Raw genomic sequence first — 11,930 nt, forward strand, 5'->3', positions numbered from 1 at the left:
GGGGTGTTAACCCTGGTGTCCTGGCTAAATTCCCAATCTGGCCCCTACAATATGCTCATTCATTCTCCTCTCCCCTGTAACTATTCCCCAGGTTGATGCTGTAAATGAGAATGTGTTCTCAGTCAACTTACCTGGTAAAATAATGGAGAAATAGTTTTTTTTATTTTTTTAGATGAGGTTATAAAAGAAAATTCCCATGGCGTACACTAAGGCATTGATGGATGCAGTTCAATGCATGATTAATATGATTCACCAATACATTTGTTGGTAGTCCAAAAAATATTGCCACCAGGTTGTAAATCACAGCTGGCCTGTTTGCTGCCTCCATTTGGGATGCACAGTTTCAATGTTTCAACTTTCAACTGTTTCACAGTTTCAATTACTCAATATTCTGGACAAAAACGGATGACTGTAACTAAGGCTGGGAATGTCAATACAATCAAACTAGCAAGGGCAATGATAACAAGTCAGTCATAAGGCTAGCATATCTATTTATGTAGCAAGCTAAAAACACAGAGCCTAACATTAGGTAGATAGCTGGCTAGCTGCTAGCAGGATGCCATGCCATTGGAGGAATGTGTGAATGACTTTTTCCCCTCAAATCGTTTTTCGCTGACTCTACACAGCTAGAGATGCAGATGTCATGTGGTTAGCTAGCCAGAACTTGAACGACTGTTATCCAGTTAGCATATCTCTTGCGTTCGGGAAGATTCACTCTGGCTATGTACCACTCAACTCCGATTTCAGAGCACTCTCGTCTGTGTACTAGAGTGCAGAACAACTGATGAATTTACAAACGTGCAACACCCGCTGAATATGACCGGTGTCAGTAAACGTAGGCAAAAAGTAATAGTTAGTCAAGAACGCTCTAAAAAACATGTAAACAGCCTAACCAGCTCTGCTAGGGTGAGTAAAAAGGTCAGTGTGATGTGTTCTCTCGTTTGTGTCTGGAAGTAGCTAGCTAGCTTGTGTGCTTGGTTGGGACATGCTTGCATTGGCAGGCAAGCTGCAGAAGGACGAGGAGGCTACAATTCCCCATCGTTTATCAGTGCAATGTTGACAGCCAACTAGCTGAACAAGTTTGAGAGGGTTTGTCTAATGTTCCTTCGTTAGATTTAAGCTCATCTTGCTCTGGCTAGGATTAGTTGTTGATCTTGTTGTTGTTGATGTGCATAACTGAGGGAGAGAGGGCCTACCTTTTCATGGTTGTTTGATCAATAGGACTGTAAAGTTCCCAAATGTGGTGTTCCTGTGGTGTTTGCATATTTGCAGAAATCCATTCGGGTATATTTTGTGGCTTTTGGCAAATGCGTTTTAATGCTATAAAGTTGCGCTGTTGCAACTGCCTGTAAACACACATTCCAGTTCAAAGTAAATAATGGCAGGCCGTGTGGCAAATGGCTTGTTTGTATAAAGGCCTACAGTAGTTCTGTTTGGCTATAGCGCACCGGTCTGTGTGGACTCCAGTCCTGGACAAGACAGATGTTTATATTTCGTTTTGTTTACTACAGTTAATTAATTGTCCAACGCACAGCCCCTTTCCCACTCAATTGCTGTAGAACTTTCACAAATGCCTTTAGCATACGTAATTCCCCAAAATTGTAAGAATTTATGAAAATGTGAAAATGACCATATCTAAGTGGTCGCTTGTCAGAAAATGTTTTAAAGAGTCATATTCTTCCTGGGGGTGTAAATTAACACATTTTAATAAGATTTCATTTAGCTAAAATGCTGTCAGTTCCACTTGAAATGCAACAATGTTTCACACACAAATAATTTTCAAAGAGATGGCTAACAACAGCAAGCGCGATGCAATAAAAAACAGTTGCACTCACCAGATCATTTTAAACTTAACTTAACTTGTTGAAAGTTATTATTGAAAAGGGAGAAGCTAACAAATTAGCCAACAGACCTGCTGCATCCGCTGCAAACTAGCCGACATCAACGCTAGCTCTCTATTGCCCAGCGACCTGGCCTTCAAGAAAGCAGATGTTTCCATAAGCTTTTGTAAAAAACGGTCCCACCCATTAAGTCAAAATGTGATTGGTTGATTCCAATGTCACTCCCAAATTTTGCCCTAATACATTTTTTTATTTTTTTTATTTTTTTACTTTATTAGCTTCTGATGGCCTAGCCAATGGCTGACTTAGCTAGCTAGATGTATCTCCACAAAGACCAGCAAAGAAAAATCCTGATTGGATTTAATGTATGTCTAAACAGACTTTTTTCACTTGCTGTTTGAGGTGAAGAAAAAATACTTTGAGAAGCTCCACAGCGCATTAGTGGTGGTGAGTTAAGATAATCCAAAATATTATCAGACATCCCTAAATGGGCACCTTTACACATTTGTGCGCAGGCCAGATAGCCTGCTTCTATACGTAATCAGGTGTGTGTCCCTACTCAACATGGACAGGAGCACTCCAAACAAAATACAATGTAATTCAATCATTGATTCTCACAAGTGTAGCATAGGTTACGAGCTCTGCAAACAAGTGTCCACTCTGACAATGATAACGGTAAACGACTGTATTAATAATATATTGAATGCATTAACAGAAATGACTGTAACACGAAAGAAACATTGTTGATAAAAATGGTGGGAATTAACGGTAAATGTACAACTGGTGATGTACTTACTGTATGTAATGGTGAATTCATAGACGCTAACAATCAAAGGGCAAACAATTCACACAATGAAGTTATGAAACAATGAATGCACACAAAGTGAGGGTAGAGAGAACATTTTGGAGAGAGACGCACCTTGTGCATCATAGCCACACTCCCCTTCTTAACGCAACATTTTAAATTATACCCAAGACGCATTGTCTTCACACGTACTGTAGTTCTAAGGAATACTGTCACAAATGCATTAGGTCCAAAGCAATAGCAATTTAGGGAAAACTAATGCAGTTTCGAAATGAATGCAATTTCACTTATTTTATCAAATACCCTTGCAGCACTCGTGTCTTAGGTTGTCGATACCTGTCTTGGACCGTGCCGTCCCTGCGGCCTCCGCAAGGAATCAGACAGGTGTCCCGTGTGCCACAACACGTTGTGTTGTTGTGACTGCTCAACAAAAAAAAATCTCATTCGACCAACAGCCTATCGACCAAGCAATCCACCAGTCGACTAAATGTGGTCAGTCCTAACACTCACACAAACACACACACCAAGCATTTAGTGGTGGCTAACTACTCTCACTGCAGCCTCCGTGGGGTTGACCTTTCCTAAGAAAGATAAGAGTCCATCAAGGCAGAGTGCAGGTGAGTCCAGGAAGAGGCATGGAGACTGAGAAACAGACTCCTTTCATTTGATGCCCTCTCCCTCTTCAGATACCTGTCCTTAGAATGACCTTGTGGGAGTACGGACAGATTAAAGAAAAAAAGTAGATGCAGATGAGCTTTTATGGTCACTCCTGAGGTCAACTGTTAAGGCAAATTGCTAGTGTACACGTTCCTCTGTTCTTCTACAGTGAGTAACATCGTGATTTATATTATGTTAATTGCAGTGGAAACCTGTCAAGAGTTCTAACGTTGCAGTGGTTAATCTCTGATTTCCTGGTGCCCCTCACGGCCCTTACCCCCTTACCCCCTATCTGCTAACAGTTATTACTCACTTATACCAGGCTGCTGAAACGGAGACAGGAGGGGAGGTGCACTGCATGCACCTTGCTCCACGTGCGCTGACGAGCCAGAGCGGGTGTCTCTCAAATTAGCCATGTTCACCCCTCCCTCCCCCTCATCCATCTTCATTTCACTCTAATAGTGGGCTGCTCCAGGCTCCCAGTACAATTAGCTGGCCATCTGGGGCCAAAGCTGGGAAAAAAATAGCTTCTCATGTATCCTATCCTATCTCCCTCGTCCTCGTACAGACATTTAAATATACGTCTATCAGATATGTGCTTCCCGCACAGAGATAGGCTGGTAGTTCTTCTATTGTCATAGAAAATTACACTAATATGTGAGAAGGGTATCAAGAAGAATGTGCGGCAGTCTCCCCTAATGCAACCTCCCCTTTGCTTTAACTGAGGGTCACCTCTAGCCTGGACAGCCTCTGGTGACGTGCCACCAAAGTCCAGAGTCACGGCGGCTGAGGTTTTATTATAGTGTAACACAAATCACACGTCTTATTTGCTAAACTTAATTGGGAGGCTCTCACCAGGAGCACAGTGGGCTCTGAATGGTCTGGGGTCACAGTGTTAATGAAATGGCAAAGTCAGGTGGAGCCACACAGAGAGAAACAGTGTGCCGTCAGAGGCAGAGAGACGAGGGAGTCCAGGGGAGAAGGAAAACTTCAAGCACAGAACGGAGAATGGCTTCCCTTCAGAGAAACTCCTGGAACTTTATCCTGTGTCATGTGTGGATGGCTGCAGTCCAGCTGCCCGTCTGATTGGACAGAAAGGATGCTGGCTCCATTAGATCAGATTAGACACACTACTCAGAGGTTACTATTATTTTACTCCTGGGCTGTGGCTGCAGCATGGCCACAGCTGAATCGGTAAACCATCCACTCTCGTCAGACAGCACAGAGTGAAGCGATACGGAAGGAAGTTGAACAGGATTAAGTTTGAAAGTTTATTCTCTTATTTTTTACAAAACCATCAGCACACGTCAACCAACATTTTCAAAGACTCCTCTCAGTTAGCTACTGCTCCAGTCTTTCATTTGAGTTTTTTATTTAATTCTTTCATGCGATGAACGAAGCCTTTGATCAACATGTCAAGTAAAGCAGATGTCATGAGCCTGCTCATTTAAATTAAAAGTTTTATTTTATTTCCCACTGGTGACAGGCAGAGAGGGTAGCAGCAGCATAGAGGTGCTAGCTTGATCCCAGATCGGTTTGTGCTGTCTTGTCAATTACATAGGAGTTGGCAAGACAGCACAAACCAATCTGGGACCAGGCTATAGGTGCTAGCTCAGTCACACATAGCCTGGCGCCCTAGAATCTCCAAGGACAACATAGCTTGTCTCACAGGTTGAATCACCAAACCTCTAAACCCTAACATGTCAAGAGTCTTCAGGGAAGGCAATGCTACTGTTTTTGGGGATATCTAAAAATGTGTTTGTGCAAAGCAATCACCCGGACCAAGGTTAAAGAAAGTACTCTCGCCTTGAACGATTGAAAAGCACTTTAGTCTGTTGTCTCAGAGTAGACACTTGAATCTCCTCTTTAATATCACACTAGATGTACCCTGGGATCTCAGAGTAGTCTTTTTTTTTTAACCAATAACTTCACTTATAATTCAGTCCTAGAAGGTGGAGAAAGAATCATGACGGCTGAGAGAAATGGATAGGATTTAAAGAGGCTATATAAAAGACATGCTGCTTTCGCTGTGGGTAAGACTAAGACTGATGGATAGCTTGATACCTTGTGATATGAACAGGACTGAAAGTGATCACCACCACAATGTTTACATGGTGAGCCCACTCTAGCCCGACAAATCCATGGTGACACACTTACATCATCCAGGGAAGGGGTGATGACGAGGCTGCAAATTCTCACCACTAAATGATGATAAGACATATCTCATCCCTGCCTGGGCTTGACATGTTAACCTCTCCCTACGCAGAAAGCCAGACTGGCCCGGATAAGAATAGCCCAGACGGGCAGCTCCTGCACGGGCTTCCTCCAGAGCAAACGCAACGACCTCCTCAACGAACTGCTGGAGCTCACGGTAAGGTTGCCCTTTGGACCTCTGAAGGCCCAAACCTAGTTTGAGATATGCACGCAAGTGGTGCGTACCACAAGGTTGAGGTTGAGTTTTCAGATCTCAGGCCGAACAGCAGTGATTCGATTCATTGAGGCACCATGTGGCTGTAATGTCTTTGGCTCGACTGATCATTGTGATTGTCTGGACCAGACAGTACCTCCTCTCTCTTTACTAAATGTCTTGGCTTGCTCCCATTTCCACCTGCTGTGTGTTTTCGTTCTCTCCTTTGTGTTATCTTGTTTCAGTTCACAAGTCTGTTGTGTCTCGTTCTACAGGTCATTAAGCTGAGCCAGGCATTTGTCTTTTCTATAGCCGAATTAAACATGGTTGAAAATGGAGATGGAAAACTGTTATTGTGTTCTGAGTGCTACAGTCACGCTTGTGTTGCTTTTGTATGTGTTACGCTTTGTTTTTGACCATGATTGTGCCGGCCGCTACATTGAAATATTCCATTAGCAAATGGCTCAAAACGACCCTATCAATTATCAGGCATTAGTATTCATGTTGTGGGATGAATTAAGAGATGGGGCGCGTCAGAGCAGGTGTTCATGGACAGACCTCCCATATCTTTTCACGTCTTCTCCATTAAGGTAGTGGTGGATGGATTACAATAACAAATTGCACACATCCATACAAACTAACATAACTGACATGCTCACAGCAACACTCTGTTAAACTGCGGCACGGGCTGAAATCCATTCACATCTCCTCTGTAAATGACTTGGGAGCTGAGCGTCCACGGGAGTTTTGGAAGTGTCAAAATTATCATAAAAATGGTAACGCTTTCAGAGGCTTAATTTAGTCAGTGGTTTTACCAGGGCTGTGATGAGTCACAGCGCTCTGGCACTTATAATTATGTTCATGTCACTGCAGCCAGCCAGCCAGGGCTGCGTGGGTCCACACATCTGACAGAAGAACTGTACTGTAAAAAAAAATATGATTTTGATTCAACGTACAATTGTAAGGCAACCAGTTGCAATAGATCTGTGAGTTTTGGACATAGAACTGAACCAACATACATTCTCAAGTTGAATTGTATCTTCAATGAACTTTACATTTTTGGTTGAGTGAACATACAATTCAACTTGAGAATTAATTTAACCTTATTTGCATATTTACCAGAGTGCTTTGCCTATCGAGTGAATGGTAGTTACAACCCATGACTGTTTGTTAGCAACATGGGTGTTGTATTCCTTGGTGTTTAGTACTGTAGCCTACACCAAGTGAGTGTCTAAGTGAGTATGTTATCTTTAAATTAAAGTCTTTATGACAATACATATACAGTTGAAGTCGGAAGTTTACATACACCTAAGCCAAATACATTTAAACTCAGTTTTTCACAATTCCTGACATTTAATCATAGTAAATATTCCCTGTCTTAGTTCAGTTAGGATCACCACTTTACTTTAAGAGTGTGAAATGTCAGAATAATAGTAGAGATAATTATTTATTTCAGCCTTTATTTCTTTCATCACATTCCCAGTTGGTCAGAAGTTTACATACACTCAGTTAATATTTGGTAGCCTTGCCTTTAAATTGTTTAACTTGGGTCAAACGTTTCGGGTAGCCTTCCACAAGCTTCCCACAATAAGTTGGGTGAATTTTGTCCCTTTCCTCCTGACAGAGCTGGTGTAACTGAGTCAGGTTTGTAGGCCTCCTTGCTCGCACATGCTTTTTCAGTTCTGCCCACACATTTTCTATAGGATTGAGGTCAGGGCTTTGTGATGGCCACTCCAATACCTTGACTTTGTTGTCCTGAAGCCATTTTGCCACAACTTTGGAAGTATGCTTGGGGTTTGGAAGACCCATTTGCGTCCAAGCTTTAACTGATGTCTTGAGATGTTGCTTCAATATATCCACATCATTTTCCTACCTCATGATGCCATCTACTTTGTGAAGTGCAACAGTCCCTCCTGCAGCATATTACCCCCACAACATGATGCTGCCACCCCTGTGCTTCACGGTTGGGATGGTGTTCTTCGGCTTGCAAGCCTCCCCCTTTTTCCTCCAAACATAACGATGGTCATTATGACCAAACAGTCCTATATTTGATTCATCAGACCAGAGGACATTTCTCCAAAAAGTAAGATCTTTGTCCCCATGTGCAGTTGCAAACCGTAGTCTGTCTTTTTTATGGCAGTTTTGGAGTAGTGGCTTCTTCCTTGCTGAGCGGCCTTTCAGATTATGTCGATATAGGACTTGTTTTACTGTGGATATAGATACTTTTGTTTCCTCCAGCATCTTCACAAGGTCCTTTGCTGTTGTTCTGGGATTGATTTGCACTTTTTGCACCAAAGTACGTTCATCTCTAGGAAACAGAACGTGTCTCCTTCCTGAGCGGTATGACGGCTACATGGTCCCATGGTGTTTATACTTGCGTGCTATTGTTTGTACAGATGAATGTGGTACCTTCAGGCATTTGGAAATTGCTCCCAAGGATGAACCAGACTTGTGGAGGTCTTTAAAAAAAAATTCTGAGGTCTTGGCTGATTACTTTAGATTTTCCCATGATGTCAAGCAAAGAGGCACTGAGTTTGAAGGTAGGCCTTGAAATACAGGTACACCTCCAATTGACTCAAATTATGTCAATTAGCCTATCAGAAGCTTCTAAAGCCATGACATCATTTTCTTGAACTGTCCAAGCTGTTTAAAGGCACAGTCAACTTAGTGTATGTAAAATTCTGACCCACTGGAATTGTGACACAGTGAATTATAAGTGAAATAATCTGTCTGTAAACAATTGTTGGAAAAATGACTTGTGTCATGCACAAACTAGATGTCCTAACCGACTTGCCAAAACTATAATTTGTTAACAAGAAATTCGTGGAGTGGTTGAAAAACTATTTTTAATGACGCCAACCTAAGTGTATGTAAACTTCCGACTTCAACTGTATCATAAAACCTTTCTTTGGGGGCCTAGTTACACCCTAACACAGTGGTCTGAAACTTCTGGTTTACAGGCCAGATCAAGCCTGCAAGTCACAGTTTGCTGCCTTACAAAGTGATATGTAATTGGAATCCAACCAGAGTGAGGATATCCAACAATTGGAACTTTTAATCACCCGCAACCATTCAGAATGATTGCCGGGGAAGATTGATTATTGAGACTACTTAAATCATATAAACTGGAACAGCCATCTCAATAACAGGTGCAATAAGTCCAACTACTAACAGATTGGATTAGTAAAACATAATTTTTTTAAAGTATCTTATTTATGTTTGGGTAGAATAAGATTGAAACAAACAATTCTGAAAAATCAACCTGCACCAGAGCATAAGCTGTAACGAAATTTGTCCTCCTCTGATGAGGAGTATGTGATCTCGGACCAATGTGCAGCGTGGTAAGTGTTCATATTTTTAATAAAACAACTGAACACTGAACAAAACAACAAAGCGACAAACGAACAGTCCTGCAAGGTGACGAAAAACACTAAACAGAAAATAATCACCCACAACTAAAATGGGGAAAACAGGCTACCTAAGTATGATTCTCAATCAGAGACAACGAACGACACCTGCCTCTGATTGAGAACCATACCAGGCCAAACACATAAACACAACATAGAAAAAAGAACATAGACTACCCACCCCAACTCACGCCCTGACCAAACTAACACAAAGACATAATAAAGGAACTAGGAACTAAGGTCAGAACGTGACAGTACCCCCCCCCCCCCCCCCCAAAGGTGCGGACTCCGGCCGCAAAACCTGAACCTATAGGGGAGGGTCTGGGTGGGCGTCTGTCCGCGGTTGCGGCTCTGGCACTCCACCATAGTCTCGGCCCACTTAAGTGGTGCCTTGGGAGCAGTGACCCTCGCCGCCGACCTCAGACTGGGGACCCTTGCCGCGGGTGGACGGGAGATTCCGGCAGCACCGGACAGGCGGGAGACTCCGGCAGCTCCGGAGTGAAGGGCGGCTCTGGCAGTTCCGGAGTGAAGGGCTATTCCGGCAGCTCAGGACAGACGGGCGGCTCTGGCAGCTCAGGACAGACGGGCGGCTCCGGCAGCTCAGGACAGACGGGCGGCTCCGGCAGCTCAGGACAGACGGGCGGCTCCGGCAGCTCAGGACAGACGGGCGGCTCCGGCAGCTCAGGACAGACGGGCGGCTCCGGCAGCTCAGGACAGACGGGCGGCTCCGGCAGCTCAGGACAGACGGGCGGCTCCGGCAGCTCAGGACAGACGGGCGGCTCCGGCAGCTCAGGACAGACGGGCAAACCTGGAGGGAGGAGACAAAGAGACAGCCATCACCATGCATCACCATGTGCAATGCCAAGCGTCGGCTGGAGTGGTGTAAAGCTCTCCGCCATTGGACTCTGGAGCAGTGGAAGGGTGTTCTCTGAAGTGATGAATCACACTTCACCATCTGGCAGTCCAACGGATTAATCTGGGTTTGGTGTATGCCAGGAGAACGCTACCTGCACGAATGCATAGTGCCAACTGTAAAGTTTGTTAGAGGAGGAATAATGTTCTGGGGCTGTTTTTCATGGTCCGGGCTAGGCCTCTTAGTTCCAGTGAAGGGAAATCTTATCACAGCAGCATACAATGAAATTCTAGATGATTCTGTGCTTCCAACTTTGTAACAGCAGTTTGGGGAAGGCCCTTTCCTGTTCCAGCATGACAATGATTCCGTGCACAAAGCGAGGTCCATACAGAAATGGTTTGTCGAGATCTCTGTGGAAGAACTTGACTGGCCTGCACAGAGCCCTAACCTCAACCCCATCAAACACCTTTGGAATAAATTTGAATGCAGGCCTCCCAACCTCACTAATGCTCTTGTGGCTGAATGGAAGCAAGTCCCCGTAGCAATGATCCAACATCTAGTGGAAAGCCTTCCCAGAAGAGTGGAGGCTGTTCTAGCAGCAAAGGGGGGACCAACTCCATATTATTGGCCTTGATTTTGGAATGAGATGTTCGACAAGCAGGTGTCCACATATTTTTGGTCTTGTAGTGTATCCCTCTCACAGGAGCTAGGCTATACTTCCAGAAGAATTCATCCAACTGAGAATACTTCAAAGAGTATCATTCAGAGACATCAAACGCTGTGTTACTGTCCACCATTGGACTGACTGTGTGTGTAGTTTGATTGACAGTAAATGGAACAGATCACTGTTGATGGAGACTAATATTTCCAGATGTTGTCCAATGTTGTGCCTAGCCGAATTTGTTGCAAACAGGAGGTGTGTCGGCATATTGTTTTTTTAAATGTGTTTTAACATGATTGTTATTGAAAGAGGTTAAAAATGTTTAACTGATAGATACAAAAAAAATGTGTTCAATTGAAATTGAATCAAGGTCCAGTCATTTTTGTGAGACTAGGATGAGTCATTCACAAAAGAAATGTAAAGAATTATCCAGATGAGTAAAAAGCACTTTCTGCCTTTTTGTTTCTTTCTGTCTGTCTATTCTATATTTTTCAACTCTCTGAAGCAACAACCTTACAAGCAAAACAATATCCACGAGGTATTTAAATCAGCCATCACATGATGTTACAATGAAATTCTATACATGCAGCATTCTCTAGGCGCTTGATTCTGTCAGAAAAGACTGTATGTGCCACTGATGTTTCAGTCTTAACTATTTGTTTGGTAGCCATGTTAATAATGAAACAAAATACCTGGAGCTCAAATATTAACAATGTTTGTTTGCATTGTATGTTTTTTTTCTCTGTGTTTCTGTGTGTTTTCTGTTTGTCCACCAAGGGATCAGAGGAAGAGGAACAGCAGCTCAACAAGGGCATGTCGTTATTAGAGAGCCAACACCACCACCTATTGCACTGTCTGGAGAAGACCACTGTGAGTCTCTAGTCCAACCATACTCTACAGATGTAGGATCTTCATTTGATCGCCCTGTTGCAGGAGAACTGTCCTGCAGTGCTGGAAATGTACAGCTTTTTAACTTGAGGTTTAAAAAGGCCTCTGAAGTTTGTAATTTCCACTTTGAAACTTGATTTTACCTTAGGAAAAATGTATCAAACACCTACGAAAATGTCCATGAATTATAATCCACATAATAATTCACATTTCCTGTTGCTGCGGGATTATTTTCCTGCTGTAGCAAACAGTCTTAAATTAAGAGCCTACATCTGTATGAATAGAAAACCATACTCTAACCATAGTGTACCATCCGCAATAAATAGAAAACCATACTCTACCATACTCAATAAATAGAAAACCGTACTCTAACCATAGTGTACCATCCTCAATAAATAGAAAACCATACTC

At 43.1% G+C, this 11,930-nt stretch overlaps 1 protein-coding gene across 3 annotated transcripts in view; it reads left to right on the plus strand.

The window, feature by feature from the left end:
- The window catches only part of LOC110527773 (A-type voltage-gated potassium channel KCND3-like), a 125,119-nt gene that overhangs the window by 100,934 nt on the left and 12,255 nt on the right, over nucleotides 1–11,930 (plus strand). For all 3 annotated transcript variants that reach the window (XR_016497223.1, XM_090240804.1, XM_090240805.1), the window contains exons 3-4: nucleotides 5,570–5,674; nucleotides 11,409–11,501. Coding sequence is in view for 2 of the 3 variants with exons in the window: in XM_090240804.1 (XP_090096930.1) it covers nucleotides 5,570–5,674; nucleotides 11,409–11,501 (198 nt within the window). In the remaining variant the exon portion in view is untranslated. The remainder of the gene's footprint in view (nucleotides 1–5,569; nucleotides 5,675–11,408; nucleotides 11,502–11,930) is intronic.

Source organism: Oncorhynchus mykiss, chromosome 7 (assembly GCF_057628025.1).
Source record: "Oncorhynchus mykiss isolate SJ-2025 chromosome 7, ASM5762802v1, whole genome shotgun sequence".
Taxonomy (NCBI): domain Eukaryota; kingdom Metazoa; phylum Chordata; class Actinopteri; order Salmoniformes; family Salmonidae; genus Oncorhynchus; species Oncorhynchus mykiss.